The 22397-nt window shown below is 43.6% G+C and overlaps 2 protein-coding genes across 3 annotated transcripts in view; one reads left to right on the plus strand and one right to left on the minus strand.

Annotated features, from left to right (window-relative positions):
• Positions 1 to 21550, plus strand: RSPH9 (radial spoke head 9 homolog). Its single transcript, XM_026081195.1, has 5 exons — positions 1 to 240; positions 385 to 547; positions 1423 to 1552; positions 2166 to 2312; positions 19756 to 21550. Exons 1-5 carry the CDS (start codon positions 14 to 16, stop codon positions 19914 to 19916), a joined length of 828 nt encoding a protein of 275 aa, XP_025936980.1. The 5' UTR covers positions 1 to 13; the 3' UTR covers positions 19917 to 21550.
• MRPS18A (mitochondrial ribosomal protein S18A) overlaps positions 21242 to 22397 on the minus strand; it is a 22878-nt gene continuing 21722 nt past the window's right edge. Inside the window, exon 6 of one of the 2 annotated variants that reach the window (XM_026081198.1) lies at positions 21242 to 22014. In XM_026081198.1, the coding sequence (XP_025936983.1) occupies positions 21870 to 22014 (145 nt within the window). In that variant the 3' untranslated portion in view covers positions 21242 to 21869. The remainder of the gene's footprint in view (positions 22015 to 22397) is intronic. The other variant, XM_026081199.1, reaches the window with a different exon arrangement.

Raw genomic sequence — 22397 nt, forward strand, 5'->3', positions numbered from 1 at the left:
CGCCGCCGCCGCCATGGACGCGGCGTCGCTGCCCGCCGCCCTGGACCTGGTGGCCAGCGGCGGCGCGGGGCTGAGCCCGGAGAAGCGGGCGGCGCTGGGGGCCTCGCTGCCGCTCCTGCAGCGCGACTACCGCTTCGAGCGGGTCTGGTTCTGGGGCAGCATCCAGGGCCTCCGCGGCGCCTATTACATCGCCGAGGGGCTGGGCCCCGACCGCGCCGCGCCCCGCAGCCGCCTCTACAGGTGCGGGGGGCCGGTGCCGCGGGCCGGGCCGGGCCGGGGGGCGGGGGGGCCGGGGGGGCCTTGCCGCGTCCCGGGGGGCCTGGCAGGGCTGCGGCGGGCCCCGTGCTTCAGCGGCTCGGGCCTGGCCCCGCTTGTCGCTGACAGCTTGAACTGCGTGGAGTGGAGCCTCCTGCCGCCGGCGAGCGAGGACACGGTTGCGCAGGCTGAGAAACTGAAGGGCCGTTTCCAGGGGGATCCCTCTTTTGAGTATGAGCTCACTGAGATAAAGGCAGAAGATGCCGAGAAATTAATTGAAGATGGGCAGCAGGTAAATACAACACAACATTTCTGAAGGGTCCCCGCTACAGCTGTTCCCCTCTCACACTGAACAGATTGGGACTGCCGCTCCTCTTTTGTAATACACAGCTGATGGGTCACAGAAACAGCCCAATTCCTACTCATTTCTTCATTGGCATTTAAATTGGGCGGTTCTGGACAAAATCTCCCACTTGGGAATAGCTCTTCCTTCAGAACCGGTGCACTTTTGCCTTGGTATCACTGACTGATTCCCTAAAAGTTAGGAAAAGCTGGGTCAATGTGAACTTAGCCTATCTCACATCTGTTAAGAAGGGCTGTTCCTGTGGCTTGTTCTCTAGTTCTTAGAGTATTGGCTGCAGGTAATGCTCCTTCTAAGATATTTGCCCTCAAGAATCTCCCTGTTCACTTCAGGCAGAATACACACAGCTTCCTGTCCTCTGTCATTGTGTAGCAACAGCTTCTTGATTTAACTCTTACTTCAGTCACTCCTGGAATTAAACATGGCTCAGGAATATTCTTAGTCTTTCTCCTTTATGTTGTATTATGCACAATTCGTACAGATCCTCATTGCAGTGTCTGAGGCTTTATACAGGAACTGCAGATACCATTATTTATAACTGAATAGACAAGTTACAAGTAGGTTAATTGAGAAGGATGGCTGAAGGGAGGGACAGTCTGTTCCCCAGTGAGTCTAGAATGTCTGCTCCTAGCCACATTTTCTGTCATATCTCATGAGAAGAATGTCTGATTTGTGATCATCCTCCTAGTGCTTTCAGGCTCCAAGCTGATGAGTCTGTTGTGGTTTCCATTGTCGCCTTGAGTTTATTTTCAGTAGAGAAAACAAGGAAAACCCTGCCTTTAAAATTTGCCTATTTTTCTTTAAAGCCCGTGATCAAGGAGGAGGCCCGCCTTGTAGCTACGATAGAACAGATAGATAAAGCAGTTGGTATCATCCCCCGGGGTTCATTTGTGAAGACTCCCCTGGGGTCTGTGCATGAAAACAGAAACTTTGAAGGTAAATTCTCATTGTTTTTATTAGGATCGGCTGTACTTTGATCATAAAGGCTGCAAATGAAGATGACTTGCTCTCTCTAGTGATGTTTTGGTTTCAGGTTTATTTTTTCCTTGGGTTAGATGAACAGAGAGGAGAGAATCCAGTATCACTACTGCAATTTTGATTCACACTGTAGAGCTGTGAATATAATCAGGTTCAGGTGCATGATTCAACTCTGGAGGGTGGGAGGAGAGACACTAATGGCTCTGAGTCATTTAACCTGTAGTCTCATTTATCTATGTATAGTTCATGTCAGTGTTTAGCAATTATAACTGCAGTGGTAAGATCATTCTCCATCTAGATATAGGATGTAACCAAATGGGCACAGAGAGTTGGTCTTGACTGAATGTCCGTTGCTTATCTGGGACTGCAATTAGCATGGTCTGCAATGCACAGCATCAGTGTGTACTGTCACCCATTTCTGGCAAGTCTTTGGACTTCCATGGGGACCACTGGAGAAACACTGTGATTCTGTCCTGCACTCTGTGCTTTAGAGAAAATAGTAAGATATTATGCGATATAATGTATGTCAGCCCAGCTCACTGTGTTCATAGTCACCAATGACTGTTTGCAGGTCTTTCTTTGACGGAAGCAAAAAAATTAAGTTCCTATTTTCATTTGACTGAGCCTGTTAACCTGAAGAATAAAACACTGCTGGAAAAGGCTGACCTGGACCCATCTACAGACTTTCTGGACTCTCTGGAGCATGATATCCCAAAAGGTAAAGAGGGCAGTGTCAAGAGATGGAATGAAAGGGAAAGCAATCTGAGTAGTCTGGGAAGCACTGAGTAGGCAATGTGTGGGTTACTGCGGAGCTTGTATGCTTGGGAGAAGCCCCTGCTAATCTGTAGAAGAACTTTTTTCTTTACTAGAATCTTGTTCTTGATTCCTCTTTTAAGAGATATAAACCCTTAAGATGGTAAGACCTAAGTGCGTGAGGGTTGTCATATCCTCACAACAGGTTATCTTCTGACCACAGCACCAGTTCTCTCTGCCAGAGTGCCGCAATCCCTCCTGACTGCAGTGAAGTCTGTGACAGCTGGTGCCCCGATGGGGGGAGATAACTCCACCAGTGGTAGAGGGAATTTATGTGGTTTAAAGTATTTCACACCTCCCATCCCCCCAGTATTGCTCTCTTTTATCTAAATGGGCTCTCATTAACACTAAACTGATATCTCTGAGAGGCTGGATTCAAACTTTCCTCTGATAAACTGTGTTAGAAATGCTGTAATGGAATAATCTGTACTCTAGCAGTATTACACAGTGTGGAAGGAGAAAGGAGGATGTGCACACAGCAGTGTATCTTCAGCCCACATCCTTCCTGGTCTACGGGACAACTGTTATATGTATTTTTTAAAGCCTCCATGGGACAACTCTGACAGGATGTTTCTCTAAAGAGATGTTAGCAGATTGGATTTATATGGCTGTTTTGCTTCTGGAGCTCTGAATAGGATCTAGTTTCTCATTCAGAGTGAGAGTGAGTCTTTATATATCTCATCCAGTCTGCAGTTACGTTCCTTGTTACTGCAGTATGTATGGGAACACACAATTCTACAGAAAAGCATTATGCTTATAAAGTAGGAATGATTTGCTATTTGTTTCTAACTGCTTTTTGCTAATCTGCTGCATTTTTTTGGTTGGAGTAAAGGAGTTCCACATCCTGCTGTCTAGAAAGTCAAGATTTAGGTTTGCTGTTTTATTCCAGTCCTTCAGTAGCTCTCAGTGACAGACGGAATTGGCTGGAAGGACTGAGAACTGTCAGTGTTGTAAATAGCTTTCCAGACTTTGTCCAAACACACACACACACACACACATATGTATATGTGTGTGTGTATATATATGTATATGTGTATATATATATATATGTAAAAATATATAAAAAATTGTGTCATATATATATATATATATATATATATATATTTGCCCAAACTTTCCTTTGCCAAAAAAGAACTGTGAAAGAATCTAGTGAACTCAGGCCTCAATTCTGAATATTTTGACTGTTCTGAGTGAAAACAGTGTTAAAATGAAAACCATTATTCAACTTACTGGGAATGTCTTTGCTGCAGTCATTTTCCAGAGGTGTAGTCTGGAGAGACTGCACATCTTTACATACAGCAGCTTATTGTGTTGTCCCTTTTTACTCAAAAAGGAGTATTGCAAGTGGACTCCTAGATACCTCCTAAAAACATTTAATGGCGGCCTCATATGGCAATTCAGGCTTTGTCACTGGTTAATTTTTTTTCCTCCTTTTTTCTAGTTTTTGTGATAGGGAAACTGGTTAGTTTTGTGAGGCCTGAAATCACAGAGCCACTGCAGCAGGAGATGAATCTGTAGTGCCTTCTGTGTTTCCACTAGGAAACAGGCACCAGGGGCTAAGAGCCTGGAAGCTAATTTGCACCACAGAGCTGTTTTTAGCTGCCTTTAGTTGTGATAGGGAATGGCAGCTTCAAAAGATTGCAGATCTCATACTGCAGTTTCCCATCTGGTTCAAGGGACTAGGCAACTAGCAGGTCATGCAAGATATTAGACATGAAGATGGTGGTTTTGTGGAAGTCTTTCAATAAAATTTGACTTGCAGCTATGTTTTACCCAGTGGTAGGTAGAAAGCAGGACTCGGCCATGCCACTGGCATGTTTGGCTTCCTGTAGCAACCTGAGGTCAGTGGAAGTGAGAACCTTTGCCCCCTCTTCAGGGGAGATTGTTGCTGTTAGTGCAGATCACGGTCTCTTCAACACAGTTACTTCTCAAAGACTACCCAAGCTCAAGCGCAAGCGCAATTGAATGCTTCTTAATGGAAGAGTAAAAGATTGATCATGGTGCTTGCACAGCTCTGGCTCTATTGCCCTGCTCTTTCTTGGACTGAATGTGGGGATTGATGGGATGAACTTGTCAGGCTAAGGAAGCAAGACAGGAACTGATTACAGGATCAACAAGACATGTAGCCTCTCTAATTGCATTCTGTCACATGCAGCTAGGAGCTCTGACATTAAAGAAAGAACAACCCACCTATTTAGGGAGCACTGAGGTTGCCTAAAATATTGGTTGCTTGTGAAGACGAAAAAAAGAACAGGGGACAGACACAGGCTTTGTGCTGATATTTATCAGCACAGCTCTGCCAAAGCTACTCATTCCTGGTTGCAAGGTACTCAAACTCTGGTTCTTGGATCACCTTCCTTCAGCTCTGCCAGTGTATGTTAGTCCTGACCCAGAGCGACAATGCTCTTCCTATTCTTGCATGTTGTACACAGCTCAGGCAAATCCCCTCATTTTGACCTGAAGCATTTTCTGCCTTTCCTGGCTAGATCCTTTCTTGAGCAGTTATTGTCAGAGCAGAAGTTGGAATTTCCAAATGCATCACTGCATCCAGAATTGTGATTGTAGCCGGAGCTGACTCTGCCCTCAGCAAACATACAAAAAATGGACCAGTGGGTGACCGACATCTGAATGACGCTCCCAGCCTGCACTGGCCCTTAGAATTCCCCTAGCATCTTAGAAGACCTAAAGAACAGGACTGAGAGATTAAAGGCTGATTTTCCCTGTCTAAAAGTAACAACTCTATTGGAGTGGTTTTCTTATTAACTGGAGACTAAGCATTTGTGATGGCTGTCAAGGAGGTAACTGTCATAAAATGTATGGCGTGTCATTATAGGAGAGCAGAGGTGTCTTACGGAATGGAAAGTTGGAGGCAGAGAGAATATTTTGTATGACAGCTGAGAGGTGGGAAGAAAGGAAGTTAAAACCGTGTTGAATAAAGGATACAATGGTAAAAGCAGGGAGTTTAGTGCAAGACTGGAACAACTGGTGTTTTATAACAAAACTGTCTGCCATCCTTATCTTTACAGGTGATATCTATGGTGATTGCAAGTTCCAGATTCTGTCTGTGTGTCYATCTGGTTATCTCTGCACTTTAAGAGTTCAGAATATGTTGCTACTCCTCCCCTCATCATACTGGGAACCTCTCTGTTTTTTCTTAGCATCTCAGCTCCCAGAGGCAAGTGATTAGCAAGTGATTAGCAAAATCTTAACTTTTATTAAAAAATACATTTTTTCATGATTGCAGAGGAAAGTGGGAGAATGTGAAACCTACCATCTCAAAAGATATTCAGTCTATTTTTCCCCTTTAAAATCTCCTGCTCTCTGAGCCAAACTCATGAATCTGAGTGGCCTGACTCATGATTTTTGAACATGGAGGGTTTGTGATACTGATCTTCTGTCACCACTGTATGCTTCATTCTGATCCAAATGGCCAGCTGGCCAGAACATTGCATGCTGGGATCTGTAGGTTTTGCTGGCCATATGTCTGCATTAAAGATAAGCTTGTTTGCTCTGGTCTAAGCAGACAATCTGCTCAACTTTATGCACAATTAGATGTAGCCTTTGAGCTGCTGGCAGATTGCCAGCACAGTCCTTTCTGTTGCATGGAGTTTGTCACCCTGACCAATAGCATTTTAGGAACTAGAGTTGTGGCTGTTTTTCATGTGCTTCTAAATAATGGAATGAAATTTGGCAAAGCAAATAGCAGTAATTCCTACCATGCCTGCAGCATTTTCACTTGACCTAATGTGTGGATATGAAATAGTTGTCACTTGACAGGCATGGACATGATAGGGAAAGTGAAAATGGAGGGGGGCGGATGACTTTACTGTGACCACAGTATCAGATCAAGCAATGCTTCATTCTGAAAAGATGAAGGAAAGATTGGAGAAACCAGGAGAAAGCATAAGGTACTAGTGCAGAATGGAAAGCTTGGGAGGAAATAAAATAGGGGCTGGAGAATTCAGTTTCTTGTTGCTTTCAAACTACAGTTTAGAAAGGCATTAAGCTGACTCTGAAGGTTTGTTACAGATTACTGGATCAGATAGATCACTTTGATATGGAGATAAGGGACACCAACAGGGCACTCTTAAAAACCGATGCAGGAAGGGAGATAGGTCAGAGGCAAAGCGAAAGAAAAAGGTAGGTAGGAAAAGATGTGGATGGAAATAGGATTTCTATGAGAAGATTTTATTCAAAAGTCATGACTTCCAGTCAAGAAATAGCTGCTTTTAGTTGAAAGCCTATTACAGTTCATTGGTGGATTGAGAGCAGGAATTAGAATTAAAAAAGCAATGTAAAAGAAGATGCAGAAAATTGGGAACAATTAATGATTGATATAAATTAGAGCTTATAATGACTAGAAAATGACAAAGGGAGCCGGATAACCTGGAGAAATCCATGGCTGGCTAGTTTGACAACCGTAAGGAAGAATTTTTCAAGTATATCAAGAGGAAAAGCAATGGTACTGGAAACTATTACTAAATGGTGATAGTAAAATGGCTGAAAAGAATGTGGAAGAGCAGAAATACTGTTTCTGGTTTGTACTTCTGGTTTGTATTTGGAAAGAAACAACAATATAGACTCGCATCATATGAAGACAATAAATACTGTTTCAGTCAGTTTTCAGACTGTTTACTAAGGGAGGGTAGAATTAGGCAACCGTTACTGAGGGTCAAAAAATGAAACTGGCAGGGCCAGATAACTTACTCCTGAAAGCATTATCTCAGGAGACTTGTGGTATACTTATGATGCTAACTTTTAATAAATCCCGGCATTGCAGAAATATTCCCGCAAACTGATCTTGATCAGTAGTTGTGATTCAGAAATCACTGAATGGGTGTTTCTGGAGGGATTCTGAAGGGGTTTCATTTGGGACCAGTGTTGTACCAATATTTTTCAACATGTTTATAAATGATCTAGAAGTAAAGGATTGGTGGAAAGACAAATAATGACAAGGAGAGGACAGCCAGAGAGATCCAGTAAGCTGGGCTTACTTAAATGAAATATGCTTTGATGGAGCTAACTGCAAAACCTGTTTCTAAGAGCAGGGAGTACAAGCCAGACTTTGAGAATTGCATTCTGGAAGCTGTGGCTCTGAAAGGAAATCCAGGCACGTCCCACTCCCCATGAGCTCCCAGTCTGATGCTGAGACTTAAAAGGCTAATATGATCTGTGGATGTATAAACAAGGGCGTAGCAAATAGGAAATTTTCTCTTTTACTTTTGCATATACTATTGGTGGGATCAGGACTGGATTACTGCACATTGCAAAACTGGAGAGGTTGCAGAAAAGAGCCACAAAATGATTCAAGGGCTGGTGAGAGACATAAACAGTTTAATTTGTTTATCTTACAGAAAAGAACATGAGAATGACTGTATCACACTGTGTAAATACTCCATGGAGTTTAAGTATTGGGTACTGAAGGTCTATTTAGTATAGCAGAGAAAGGCATAACAGGAACCAGCAGCTGGAAATTATAGCCAGAAAAATTGAAATGAAAAATTAGATACAGATTTTAACAGTGAAATGATTACCTACTAGTAAGGGCAATGGATGATTCTGTGTCTCTTCGTATCTTAGCATCATGCTGAATGTCCTTCTCGGAGATATGTTTTAGCCAAATGCAAATGTAAGTTACTAGTCCCAGACATGAATAACTGGATGTAATTTAATGGCCAGTGGTATGTAGGAACCCAGAGCAGATGATTTCCTGGTCCCCTTGGCTATAAACTTGACGATGGCTACGGAGGTTGACATTTAGCTCAGACTTCTTCATTGTCAGTGACAAGGACACAGAGATGACAATGGGCTCCTGAGACAGTGAGTGGAGGCACAGCACTCTCAGGACAGCTGGCTTTGCTTTCTGAACTATGATGCATGAAGGCTTAAAGGCTTTCCATCTTAACATGAGGAAAAACTTTTTCACTGTGAGGGTGACAGAGCACTGGAACAGGTTGCCCAGAGAGGTGGTGGAGTCTCCTTCTCTGGAGATATTCAAAACCCGCCTGGATGCAATCCTGTGCAATGTGCTCTAGGTGACCCTGCTGAGCAGGGGGGTTGGACTAGATGATCTCCAGAGGTCCCTTCCAACCTCAGTGATTCTGTGATTCTGTGAAAGGGGCACTGAGAAGATTCCTGACTGTTCACTGTCCATTCTGGAGGCTGAACTGAACTGAGACTCCCTCAGATGGAGTTGCTGAGTCTGTGTAATGCAGGGAGAGATTTCATGGAAGCATCCTAAATGGGCATACAGCAGCAGGATGGATCATAGTCTTGTCCTCTTGTTGTTTCAAGATTTTGCTAGAGGAGGGGGAAAACTGCCTAGGAGTGAGATAATTTCAGCTCCTTTACTATTTTGACTGTGGAGGAGGTAACAGCTGCTCAGAAAGTGAGGTATTTTTGGAACATTCCTTACACAGCATTACAGACAAAGGGATTTGTGACCATTTCCTTGGCCGGATACATTTGGCACTAGCCTTTCCATAAACTTGCTGAACAGTAGCCTGGGTTAAAACACTAACCTCCTGTCCTCTGAGCTTCATTAGCACACACTTTATCAGTTTAGCAAAAGCTGGTGCTTATGGGCCCTTGAAGATGGAGAGGTTGCATTTTTGAGTGGGAGATAGTGTCTTGCTGTGTTTCCTTCGGCCAGTCTTAAGGGCCATTTTGGTAGCCTCATCATAGCTGCCCCAAAAGCCCAGATGCTGGGATGTAGAGGGCCAGGAGACATGAACCTGCTTTATCTCTGTGCATTAACACACCTAATTAACTCCCTTTCGACCCCCCCCTAGCGATTAATCCCCTATCAGTCTCCGTCTCCAGCCATTTGAAGAGTCTATGTCTGCAGAGGTATTTACAACCCCCAGCTAGCCAGCAGAAAGCAAGTCGGCCTGTTATCAGGGCTCTAAGACAAATGGCTGCCTATCTCCCCAGTGGCCTTGCAAAATCCAGCAAAGTGCTATGCTGTGCTGGCCACCTACTTTCACCCAGCCTCCCTTCCCCGCTAACATTTCACAGATGTGACCTGAGCCCTCCCCTTTCATTGCTTAACAATAAGCAGCACCTCCCCAGCTCTGTGAAAGCTGAGAGCAAGAGCACTTTACTCCTTAGCCTGCCAAGAGCCACATGGGGACAAGGCTTTTCAAGCTGTCTCACTGAAATCCAAACTAAAAGACCCATAATGAATAAGAAAGCAGTGCAGCATTAGGGAGGAAAAAAAAAAAGAGGTGGCTCAAAATGTAGCCCAAAATACCTAGTGTGGCTCACAGCTATCCTCATTCTTGCTTAGGAGCAGTGGTCCTTAGGATTGGTGAATCTGTGAAGCTGAGCTGTGATATCCCATGGAATTATCTGACGTTTAAACAAGTTGTTTTACAAACAAGCTTTATGACACAGTGATACAGAAGGAGTACAGCAGATGAGTGTGGTTCAGACAGTTGGAGGCCTTCAGATATGGGAATCAAACCGAATAGGTAGCTTAGTGGGTTATTAATGAAAGCAGAGATTTTATCTGGTACCTGAATTTCTCTTTTAAAACTGAAATCAGCCATCCGTAGGAGTAATTTTAGGATGGCCGTATCTGCTGCCTTCCAGCAGGGTGCACTATGGTGCCAGCATTCTCAGTGCWGAGCACAGCAAAGGAAACCACAGAAAAGTAAAATGAGAAAGAAAAGCACTGAGAAGAGCATCAGATTGAGTCGAAGGTGAGGCTGGAGTTCCCAGACTGTGTGTGGTATATTGACCTCTTGAACTGTAGGTATGGAGAAGAGACTCTGTCCCTTCCAAGCTTAGGCACTGAACTCTCCAAAAGCTTTCTTAGCATCCTCAGTGGTCACATGCATGCAATGGACGTGGGCAAATAGATGTTTCCTTCCTCCTTCAAAGGTAGACACATTCATCCTTTTTGCTAGTGATGTGTGTGGACTGTGGAGCCTATAGAGTCTGTCAGGGCCACTCCTTCAGTGACCCAAAAGAGTTGCCTGGGAGCAATATGCCATGTTCCTCCTGCAGCTGGGGTGCTGCCAGCTCAGGAGTTCAAGATTAGACTGGAATCTCTCATGTGGCAGCACAGCTGGAGGACTCCAGTGCCAGCTAGTATTATAGCTTTTGACTGGCTGTTTGTGGACTGCCTTGATTTCTGGAAAGAAGTCTGTTTACCTTGGGCTTTGTGTCTATGGGTAATAAAGCAGTGCATTCACTACTTCTGGGTCTTAGGTCTATATCACTTCAGGGGTCTTGTTTAGTCAGAGGCCTTGGATGAGTTTATACTGGAGCAGGGCTGCCCATCAACTGAGAGCTGTGGTGGAGTCTTTCGCCCTCCTGACTGCTACAGTGAAATAATCAGGACAGAAGCAGAGTCTTTGCAGCAGCTTTCCAGGGATTGTATTAAAAGTTTATTCTTCCTCAGTAAAAGAAAGCATTGCACAGCCTGTCTCCATTTCAGTTCTTGGTTCATTGGATATGAAAAGGGAGATGAGCTTCTTGCTGAACTGATGGAAAATGCAGGTAAAGCCTCTTAGAACCAAAAGATGTAGTTTTATCACCACATCGGTCAACCTTGGACTAACCCTTTTTCTAGGGAATGATGAAAAATTACTCAAAGGCGAAAGCCCAGGGCAGCTTCTGTGTTACCAGAGGTCAGAAGGAGCCCTAACCGGGTCAGTTCTTGCTAGGAACAATCTCTTGCTGGAAGGGCTCCACAGAAGAAGTGGCAGTTCCTGCCTGCTGAGCAGGTGTCAGTGCCAGCCCTGTGTACAGCTTTCCCTTGCTGTTTGCTGCTCCTTTGACCATAAAGCTTTTGCAGGAAGGGAGTCAACAGGCATTGTCTTGTTTTGCTGTACACAAATATCATATGGGTTGAGATTCAGCATACTGAAGAGGTATGTGGCTGCGTGGAGAGGGAAAAGGCTGAGGCACGGTTGATCTGTGGGTATATTTGTACAGCAGTTGGGCTGTGGAGAGATATCCAGGCTCTCCCAAGCACTAGAAGATGCTTAGTCATCTGTAGTGTTCAGAATTAGCTCAAATATCAGCACAACTGTGCTATGCTGTATGGATATGCTCTGTGTGACAGTCTTCTCAGAAACTGGTAAACCCTACAGGTAATTTGGGCCAGAATTCATGCTGAGCCAATTATGAAAACATCCACAGTTCATGATTCATGCCATCTGTTCCTTGTCTTAAGCCCTTTTAACTAGTCCTGCTAACTTGATGATGAGGTAAGATGTCTAACTCAGGCAGTGACAGGGTTTGTAGCCTTGCCCCTCCTGCAGGAGAGTGAATTGGATGTGCTCTAAGCATTCAGTGGATTTTGAATCCCAGCATCACCTGCTTTGTGTTCTCACAGAATTCAGAGATCAATGTGAGGTTCTTTGCCCCTAATCCAGCCTGTTCATCATCATCACCTCCTCAAAGTGGGCAGTGCATTGTGATCAGGAGAGGCAGAATCTTACAAGGTGGCYGTAATCTCCTCTGAGAGTCAGACAGATATTCTCCCTTGGTTAAGAAAGTGACAGTGACCGAAAGCTCTAGGGGGAAGAAGGCTAGAACAAAGCTGTCTATTGCATCCTTTCATCAAACTGTTAATCTTTCTTTCAAAGACATCACATTTGTTTGGTGACAAAAGCCCCAAAGAAGCTGGATTGAGCTTGAAATCCTGTAGCAAGATTTAGAGGAAGCGTCTTTCATTCAGAGCGAGGAGGGGCGAGAGACTCCTTTTTCTTCCTACTAACCAATGGGCTCACAGAAGTCCACGAAGGTGACGGATTAATGCAGGGGCTCCCCAGGTAGATGCTACGTGACTCCTGGCACGCTCCAAAAACGTTTCCACAGCGACCAGCTAAACAAGAAATATGGAGTGTGATGGGATCCAGCGGAAACCTGCACTTTGGAAGGAGGGTGCTTTGCCACTCCGAGAGATTTCTGAATCTACTACAGAAGACCCAAGATACAATAATCAGTATTGTAGTTGTCGGAATTCAAATAGCTGGGATTTTAATCAGCTTTTCCCACTCCTCCTAAGTTTTGATTGTATATTGTCTTGCTGTTTCCTCTAGGGCACAGCCCCATTCCAAATCCTTGTTCCAGATGCTTTCTGTGCAAAATCGGCATTTTTTTTTCTTTTCTCTTTTTTTTTTTTTTAAAGAAAAAGAAGAGCTAGTGGGAGAAAGAATTCTAGCTCTGTTCTGATTATCAGGTGAATTTAGGACCAGAGGGCTAACTAACTGGGCTAAAAGGGAGGCTGTACTTTGATGTGCATTACTTTTGTGCTAGCTTTTTCAGCCCTTCCCATCCTCTGCTTTTTATTTATGACTGTGCATTGTCCCTTCTCTTGTGTTGGCATTGCTGGCTGTGCAGCCAGATTCCAGCTGGAAAAATAACTCTATTTTTGGCTAGACTATTTTTCAGCCAGATCATTTCCCTGACCTGGTTCACTGAGCAGTAAGCAAACACTTTTGCGGTCTCTGTGATGAGGGAGTGATGCAGGGGGAAAAAGTGTTTGAGGGCAGAGGCTGCTTCAACTGGTTTATGCCACAGTGCTGTCAGATGTCTAACTATGGCCTGAATTTTACCCCGCACTCTAAGGCACCTGAATACTATGAATCTAGGACAGCACTGCAGCCCCAGAGTCTGTCTTGTTGGCAGGAAGCAGGTACTTTGTGTGTAATCAAAAGGCCTAGGCCAGTCTTTATCATTCTTGCTGCAGAGAAGTTCCCAGTGGGAGAGGAAAATGGAGAGAAAAAGCCTCTAAAGTGAGATTATTTTACTCTGAGGTTTGGGCATCATTGTATTTGTGTGTCAAAATGTGACAGGCATTAGGACCACGCAAGAGCCTCTTGGCAGCGTCTGACTGTTTGTAAGCTCCACTTTCCTGGCTCTGGTGGCTTTTTAAAATAGTACTGAACCTGCAACCAGTCTGTGCTTTTATTTAATTATTATTAAATAGTTATATGGGGAATTGGAAATATTGACAGCAGTGTTAACATATGGGGTGCAGGTGGTGTGTCAGGCAAGTGAAAGAGATTTAGTTTGCAGCCAGTAAGTGGCATGAAGGGGTTTGAGCCCCACATAGAGTATTTGGATGTATCCTTATGGCTGGTAGGCTGTGCGTGAAATGTGTGTGTGGTGAAATTTGTTAAGAGCCAGAGCCCAGTGACCTTTCCTTGCAGCTGCTCTGCTTTGCAATTTGTCTTTGTTCCCTACAGACAGCAAATTAAGAATAAGAAGCTCTCCCCAGTGTAGGATTTTTCTGTTGGAGGGAAATAGAAGCTAAATCCCATGGGTGTAGTGTAGCCTTGTCAGAGCTAAGTGCTTCGGGTCAAGCAGCCAAGCAGCCAAGCTTTTGCAAAGGGAAGTGATTGTTTTGCCCCTCTCTGGGTATTAATATTTGTCTGGTAACCCAGTACTTTGCTTTCAACCAGGACTGACTGTAGCAAGATATGGTATAGCGTGCTCTTGCTGCAGCATGTTGTTAGAGCTAAGTGCAACTATGCTGTAGCTGCTTTTCCCTTGGGACATTTCTTCCTTTGAAGAGGAATTGATATTGTCACTTTTATGACCCTGTGTGAGGTTTTGGGACATGAAGCCTTGGTATCAGACTGTTTAGGTTTAAAAGCTGTTTCTTCTCAAGCTTGCTCCAAAATGAGGCATTGCTGAATCACCTCCAAAGCAGCAATGTTATGAGAGGTCATACTGAAAGTGGACCAGTCATGGCAGGAAAGTTCTTCCGAAAACAGCCCTCTTAAAAGGCTTTTGTTTAAAAGCTAATGTCACGCACTCCTTTGCCTCTGTGAATTACAAGATTCAGCCCATAGCTGAGACAGACATGAAGGATGAGATGGGGATTTCTGTCGGCGACTGGAAAGGAAGAAGCAGCTGAGAAGGAGGTTGACTTTTGAAATTCAGCCCTGGTGTCCTGGCAGCTGTTGAAGGGCCATAAAAAAGGCAGTGGTTTAACACTGGGCGAGCATCAGGATCTTCAAAGCTCCTTCTTGTTTGGGAAAGATGTAAGGAACTCCTCAGAATTCCTGCCTGTGTGTGGAGGGGTGGAGGCTTCAGCCTGCTCCAAAGAGGGAATAGGAAGCTCCAGATCTTCATCCAGCAGATATTTTTCCCATGCTCTTTCCTCCCACACAGCAGCATCCTCCCTTCCCTTCTGGAGCAGCAACAGGCAATAGTTTCAGCACAGGCAGTGCTTGGCTTACTTAGGTTTTCTGGGTGCAGCCTAAGAATTAACTTGCTTTTCTTAAAAAATAAATAAATAAATAAAATATATAATATATATAAATATATATATATATTTTGAAGAATAGAAACCTTACCAGAGCAGTGTTACTGTGAAAAATCTCTAGCGTGAGAGAAATGACCTCCAGTTCCCTGTGCCTCAGCAAGCTTTGCCGATGAGCAAAGCACTGGGGAGTTAACCCTGCTGCCTGGTTTAGGGACAATACAGGCTACAGCTCACACATAGATGTAACTTAAAAGCAGTGTTTAACTCTAGGAAAGCCAGGTCTTACTTGACATCTCCTAGTTCTAACTGCATTCYCTCCAATGCAAATGATAATTATTTTAGTTCTTTAATTTCCTGACAATTTCTACGTAGGAGTCTTGGTGCACATTATAGACTGATGCTCTGAGCTTCTCAGTCTCCAAGTAAGAAACATCTTGCCTGACACAGAGGTAATGATGAGTGCAGGGACTGCCCTGTGATACACTGGGCCAATGTAACAAAGGATTAGAACCCAGCATCCTGCTTCTGCATTTTTATATTAATTCCCGACCTGTACGTTCCTATGCGATGACCTTACTCCAAGAGCCATTTGTAAAAGCAGGGAAGTAAAAAATGTGGGATAACTGAAGCATATAATTTTCCTAGTTCTCCTGAGCCCTTTTTATATTGTATTATCAGATGCATATCTAAGACCTTTGCTTGAAGGAGAAAATTTTCTTTTATGGAATATTGTAGGATTAAGAATTTGAAGATTTTTAAAAGCTATTATTTTATACTGTTTATCAGCTACTGATTAAAGTAGTTTTAAGGTGATTTATGACATGGCTGTTTAAAACTCTTACAAGAAGAGGTGGGCCTGAAAAAGCATCTTGTTGTTTGAAGATGATGAAATTTGAGCTGATTGTCTCATGAGATCAGACAATAACTTTGTTACCTGAAACATTTCCCTGAATGCTGCTAACATGGTGAGGTATGGTAAAAATTAGTATCTGAGAAACTGGGCTCTAATTCACCTGAATGTTAAAGAATAGGATCAAGATCAGCAGATAGATTGCAGAACTTTCTTCTGATATCTTCTTAGAAGGCAGACACCAGCATTGTGTATCAACTTGCAGTTTCTGAATGGGTTTTGTGGATTGTAAAAGTCCAGTCTGGAGAAGTAAACTGAATAAATCACCACTGATAGCTGGATTAGAGAAATCACCCCAGTGCTCTGGTTAGTAAAAGATGGAAGGTGGCATTGCTACTGCTGTTCGGGTGTGCAGAATAAGTAACAGCTCTAAGACTGGTCATCATCATGGCTGAAAACAGAATATGAGTGGAAACGACATAGTTCCAGGCAGTTCCTTATAATTCTTCCTGTTTCCAACCAATGTTGCTTTGGCCCTGTTGGGATTGGTGTTGAGTAACCTGCTTCTTTTGGTTCAGGTCCTCATTTCACAGGAAGAGTTACTGTGCAACCTCAGCAAAATTGTCTATATTTGCATAGAACTAGATGCAGAATCAAGGATCAATTAGACCTGGAGAGTATAATATAACACCTTAATATTCTCCAGAGGTCTCACATTTGTGAAATGACAAACTTGAGCCCTTTGTGAGCTTGCAACTTGGACAGACTGCAGGGAAATGAAGCAGCTGCACATCACAGCTTTCGGAGATCTAGCATAAAAGTGAATGGAGCTGACTTCAATTACATCTATCCATTCCTGCCAGGTCTGAAGGTGTAGGGGAAGTTCCTTTGATCAGTAAAGAGCTGATGAATACTCCACAGAGATGGATAAGCCTGTGTGACACTGGGCACGTGCTCTGAGGAGACCATGGACTTGTACTATATTGCCCCAGAGCATAGATATGGGGATTTAATCAAGCTGAACTTGATGTGCTCCACCTTCTTTGTGAATTTGTCTGACAAAAAGAAGTCTGAATCCAGATATGGTTCCTGAGAGCATTAATATCCCTGTTTTCCCTCTCATAGTTCCCACTTGTCAATCCTCCAGGCATTTCCTTTTGTTCTTTGATTGTAACTAGTTTGGGGCAGAGAGCTCATCATTATCTATTTTTATAATAGAGATTGTGTATGTGTTCAACAAGCTATCACACGTAAACAGGCTGCTGGATGCTTTCAGTATGTTGGGAGGTGTTAACAAACTGGGTAATCCCTGAAGGCTTTCACCACCCAGCAAGGCACAGCCCTGTTCTTGATAGACTTGCTTCTTGGTGGACACAAAATCAAAATCAAACACAGTAAGAGTTCTTCATTCCATTAGCTTCCTGTCAGAGAAACTATTCCAAAAGTTTACAGTCCTCCCTGCAAACCAATGTGTAAAATTGCTGAGTATTTGGATGAAGGGCTTGCAGATCAATTCTGCAGGTTGAAACTGCAAGAACCCTGCACTGAAAGAGAACTCGGTTCAGTGTTCGAAGGAGAAATGGACAAGTTAGTTGTCACACTTACATTCAGATCCATTTTCTTGATACTTGTTTCCCAATACCTCCATGCATAGTTTAGCTGCTGCCACTAACAAACAATGAAAACTCGTAGAGGCAAAGTTCAAGAAGTTGTTTGAAAGCTTGGGTTTTGACAACAGATGGCTGTAGTGCTTCAGTCACTGGATGATCTGCTTTGTAGTGAACTGTTCTTCTACCCCTTTTTTCCATGCTATCCAAGTAGTGAAGTTTCTGAAGAACATGCAGATTTTGTAGGAGACTCAATCAGTCAGTCAGAATTTGCAATCACAATTTAGAGTTGGCAGTGGCTGAACCATAATATTTGTATTTATTCCAGGTATGACAAAGATGCAGTCCAGCTTGTGTGTATGAGTGTATGTGTGTATGAGTGGCACTGGAGACTGCATGGAAAACTTATGGGTGCCCTGTTTGTGAAACCAGTGTTGATGAAGTCACTAGTTCATGTTGCAAATAGGACTTGTGCAAAGAATGTCACAGTGCAAGGAAGCTGCAAAGATGGCATACACCTGTACTGATTTTGCCCCATATTAAGTAGTGCTTTGGTTTACTGCAACTTCAGCTGTTTGTCTTTAGTGGAAACATGGAGGGGAGTGAGTCAGAAGTAAGCTCTCCAATGCTGAAATCTCCTGAGTCTTTAAAGGCTGTGAATGTTTCCTTTGTGCTTTTATATTGCAGCCAGAATCAGTTTGTCAGAAAGTTCAGCGACTGTCCCAGAATGTAGGGGGTTCTTGCTGTTCATTTAGCATTTTTGGTGCAAAACTGAAGAGGGTACTTTAAAAACTAACAGGTCAGAGATGACACAGGAATTATGTTGCATATATTATGAGATAATAAACCTGTGAAACTTGCTACTGAAAAAAGACAGGGGAAACAATGGTGTCCAAGAAACTTTTCAAAAGTACAAAAATACAAATAGAAAACACAGTGAGGTAACAGGTGAACAGCACAACTCATAGCACCTACTTTTACTAGGCTGGGCTTTGAACCATGTTATTCTTTTGTCATTCTGCAGCCCCCACATACGCATTTCCCCTCACCTTCCCCTGTCACTTCCCCTCCCTCAGGCCCTCAACTATTGTAGTTTGCCATCTAGCTGGGTAAGAGACTACATGTGCTGCTGTGAGCGTGCAAGAGCCCAAGGCTAAGCAAACAGTGATTGCCCAGCTAGCTGCTGCCTCTTGGCTATCAGGTGAGCCAAACAGACTGTGCTTCCTCTTGACTACGGGCAGACCAAACAAATAGCTTTGGGAGCTACAGTCAACCCTGTCCTGTGGAGACCTGTTGGAGGAACTTGCTGCATATAAGCCCTTCAGCACCCTTTGTCAGATGTGACTAAAATTGGCTAAGAGTCAGAAGTTACGGGGAGGGGGAGGACTGGCAGCTGACAGTGATCACAAAAGCCCTTCCCCAGGCTAACCATGACATGAATAAGCATGAGTCACAGCATAAACTGATGAGCCTAAAATTATCTACAAGGATGAATACTAACTGGCCCAATACATTAGGGTTTTTTTGCTTACTCTGAAAGTAGCAGTTCTGGCTTTGGGTGCAGATAGGCTCACAGCTGGACTCTAGGCCAATAGTATCCTAACAGCTCCAACTGCAGTTTTAGCGATTTGGGCCTGGTGCTTTTGCTTTTAGATGAAGGAGATTCAGCAGGAACCTTCTTCCCTATGTTTTAGCCTCTAGCTGTTACTAGTTTGGTGCTGAAGCTCATATTTTCTTCTCCTGGCAGTTCCTTGCCCTTAGTGTTGAATCCAAGCTGATATTCCTGCCCTCTCCCCTCCAGCATTGTTCCCAGGCTGTCATGTCAAGCGCAAAACAAATACTCAGTGGCTCAGAGCTCCTTGCATCCAGGAGAAATTGCATTTTCACACTGGCTCAGAACGTTCTCTGCAGAGCCAAAGCAAAATTAACACTGAAACTAATCCCTTTGCCCTTACCACACACACCCCCTTCAATGGTGGAGCCAAAAAAGACTGAAGGGAATTAATCTTTTCTGTAAATTTCTGAGATGGGAAATACTCTGCTTTTAACTTTCTCTTCTTCCCTCTTTTCCAGTACCTGCATCAGAGAAACCAATCTTCCTTGGGGCAGGAAAGTGCCTTCTTCCTCTTTTCACTACTAATGCTATGAGTTTATTTTGAGAAGAAATTTTGTATCTGTACCTATTTGCCCAGGACTGCCATATAGCTTGGACAACCTATTAGCTAGACCAAGTAGGTTGTAGAGCTTGTTAGAGTAACTGCTGCCTACTCTCAAGAGTAGCCAAGAATAGCTGTTCTCACTCCTAGGGATAAAGTATACAAAACTGGAGCTCCAGGGGTCTGTCCCTTCCTGTGACGCGTATCACATTACCATCATAGCTGTGGGAATATGCTGCTAAGTGAAACTAGAAACAAACATCTAGAAATAAGAGGGCAGTCTATAGTGCTGAAGTGCCAAAAGAGAAAGGGCATCAAAGTTTCTGGTCTCTTTGACTCTTTTCTTTTCTGGTGTCAGAAACTCCAGTGTACTGATGCAGCCTTGTTGCACTATTAACTAGTCAGGCAGAACCCACCACAATCCTTCTGCCAGTTTAGGGACATCTTACTCCTGGAATGCTGCTTCCCTCTCATTTGCAGTGACTCATTAGCACCTTCTCATACAGGCTCCTGGACTGTCCAGCTAGAGAAGGGAGGCATCGTGGTGGTGCTGAGGAGCCTGCTGTGGCTGGGATTGACGTTCTACCATGTCCCAATGACCAAGCAATATGGCTACGTCTACTTTGGCACTGGTGAGAAGAACTTAGATCTGCCCTTCATGCTGTGACCCTGCTGCCTGTGCTGATGACTCAAGAGTGTTTAGATGTTATCCTTTGAGATATGTGTTTATTGCTTATTCTAATAAATATATGAAACCTCTGCATTGAACAGGATTCTTTTTTGTCTGTACTCTGGCCCTAATTGTTTCCTAGGATTTCACTGTGTGCAATCCTCCCTCAACTCCACAGTGAATTCCCTGTAACGTGTCAGTGCGGATCCTTTAGATAGCAATGACATTTCTTCCAGGAAGGGCAGAGCCCTAGGTCAGAAATCAAACCTAGGCCATCTGTCTGAGAACAAAGACACCATGCTTACAGAAAAACTCATTTGGAGGCAACACGAATGAATGCCTGCTGTCACCCATGAATGCCAAAAATAGAGTTTCTGCCTTGGAGTCAGAGGAGAAAGCTGATGCATACTCTTGAGAGCTCTATACTAAACCCTGAACTCCAGAAATGCACACTGAAGAGAGATGGGTATCTTGTTTTTCAGATGTTAGGCTTCACCAAAATAAGAGAGGTCTTTCCAGCTCATGGCAGAAAACGTTACTGTAGAAAAAAATTAACTGTGGGCATCATGTGGTCATTTGCAAAACCTGCTCAGATTTGCCTCAAGGCAATCATTACCCAAGGACTTTTCCATTAGTAAAAGTCACTGAGCAGAACTGGGATTAGAAGACAGAAAGAAGTTCTGTGTGCAGGAGAAGAAAGAAAGATCTTTTCCATTCTGAAGGACTGTAGGTTTCAAAGCTTCATAAAATAGAGAGGGTCAGCCAGAGATTTTATCTCAATATAATTAATGAAGTGTTGGCTCTGTCTCCCAAAGCCAAAAGATCTTGGCCAGATCAAGGGGCTGAATCTAGGACTTTCACTTCACAAAGTTTGACTAAAAAGAACCATTATAATCTAATTTGATTTCCTGAGTAATATGGGCTTATCCTCATCCTTTGTTCCTGTCCATGCCRATAGGTATTAACAGATGATTCTGATGAAAGCAATACAAGGCTCAGTGGAATAGCAGTACATTAAAAAAAGCTGTGATTTCTAATCCCCAGATACATATCAAGGAAATGGAGCCAAAGCAGTAATGTCCCAAATAAATTTAATGAGACTTTCATGCCAGGTCCATATCTAGCACTTCTCAAGTAGAAGCGGTCAGTAGGTGGAAGACGCCTGGATGTATTGTACAGAGAGAGAAATGATGTTACCCTTTAGTTATATGACAGAAAATGATGCACATCTGCCAGCCCGAAACTATACTAGGAAGCAGCTATATCACTGATACAGAAGACTTGTGGCAAATGTTTTTGCAGAGAAAAAACAGGCTGAGTCGTTAAAGATGTCAACATTCTGTATTTGTTAGATCCAGGAGYGAAGCACAAGCCACGAATCCTGGAGACGGCATGTAAGACACACACATGCTGCCAAATGCCTGCTGGCCACTACCACAGGTGTTCTGCTTCAAAATATGGATAGTACATATTATAAAAATATTTCACTTCAGTAGTCATTAACATAATTTGCATCGCTGCCAAGGAAGCATTGAGTTGCAAGAGGCTTTTTCTCCCCTCAGTGTCACAAGTACAAAAGCCCCAATGAGGCAAATCTGAGTTGAAGCACACATAAATGGAGAATCACCATTTACTGCTAGAAAAAGAAGGAAACAACCTTCTCCAAACCCACTACTGGACCACAATGAAACACAAATCATCAGATTCTTTCTGGCTTTGAGGTAAAGGTCTTTGTCCCCTGCTGCCTCCAAATCCTTCTGCACGTTAAATTTTGCTTTGCTGATTCTTGTTTTCTCTGAAATGAGCAGATCACTGCTCATTCACTGGGAATAATACAGAATACTAATGAGAGTTTTGGAATAAGAAAACTGTGGGTACTGACAAACTTGCAAAAAGGGCAGAGCAGTGTAAAACAGCCGTGCTCACTGTCTGTGCCAGTTCCATTGGGCCTTAGTGRTTTAAATAGAGAGGCTTGTGCATATATTTGACATTATCCTTTAGTATAGGGTGTCCAACTGGCATGGGAATTTTGCACCATTTAGGGCCCCTCTTCCAGATGGGCTTTGCAGATCTAATGGACCAGCGGGTCAGATACCTATCAAAACAGAAAACAGACACATTTCAGTTTGAGACTAATCACTGAGAAAATCACAGAATCACAGAATGGTTGAGGTTGGAAGGGACCTCTGGAGATCATCTAGTCCAACCCCCCTGCTCAAGCAGGGTCACCTAGAACACATTGCACAGGATTGCATCCAGGCGGGTTTTGAATATCTCCAGAGAAGGAGACTCCACAACCTCCCTGGGCAACCTGTTCCAGTGCTCTGTCACCCTCACAGTGAAAAAGTATTTCCTCATGTTCAGATGGAACTGTCTGTGTTTCAGTTTGTGCCCGTTGCCTCGCGTCCTGTTGCTGGGCACCACTGAAAAGAGTCTGGTCCCATCCTCTCGACACCCTCCCTTCAGATACTTGTACAC

The sequence above is a fragment of the Apteryx rowi genome, unplaced genomic scaffold (assembly GCF_003343035.1).
Source record: "Apteryx rowi isolate R43461 unplaced genomic scaffold, aptRow1 scaffold_54, whole genome shotgun sequence".
Classification (NCBI taxonomy): Eukaryota; Metazoa; Chordata; class Aves; order Apterygiformes; family Apterygidae; genus Apteryx; species Apteryx rowi.

Excerpts from the sequence above, each read along its gene's own strand:
- RSPH9 (XM_026081195.1), top strand. The coding sequence starts at position 14 with ATGGACGCGGCGTCGCTGCCCGCCGCCCTGGACCTGGTGGCCAGCGGC. Across the intron at positions 548-1,422 it reads TAATTGAAGATGGGCAGCAG|CCCGTGATCAAGGAGGAGGC; the intron begins GTAAATACAACA and ends TTTTCTTTAAAG. Across the intron at positions 2,313-19,755 it reads GGAGCATGATATCCCAAAAG|GCTCCTGGACTGTCCAGCTA; the intron begins GTAAAGAGGGCA and ends CTTCTCATACAG.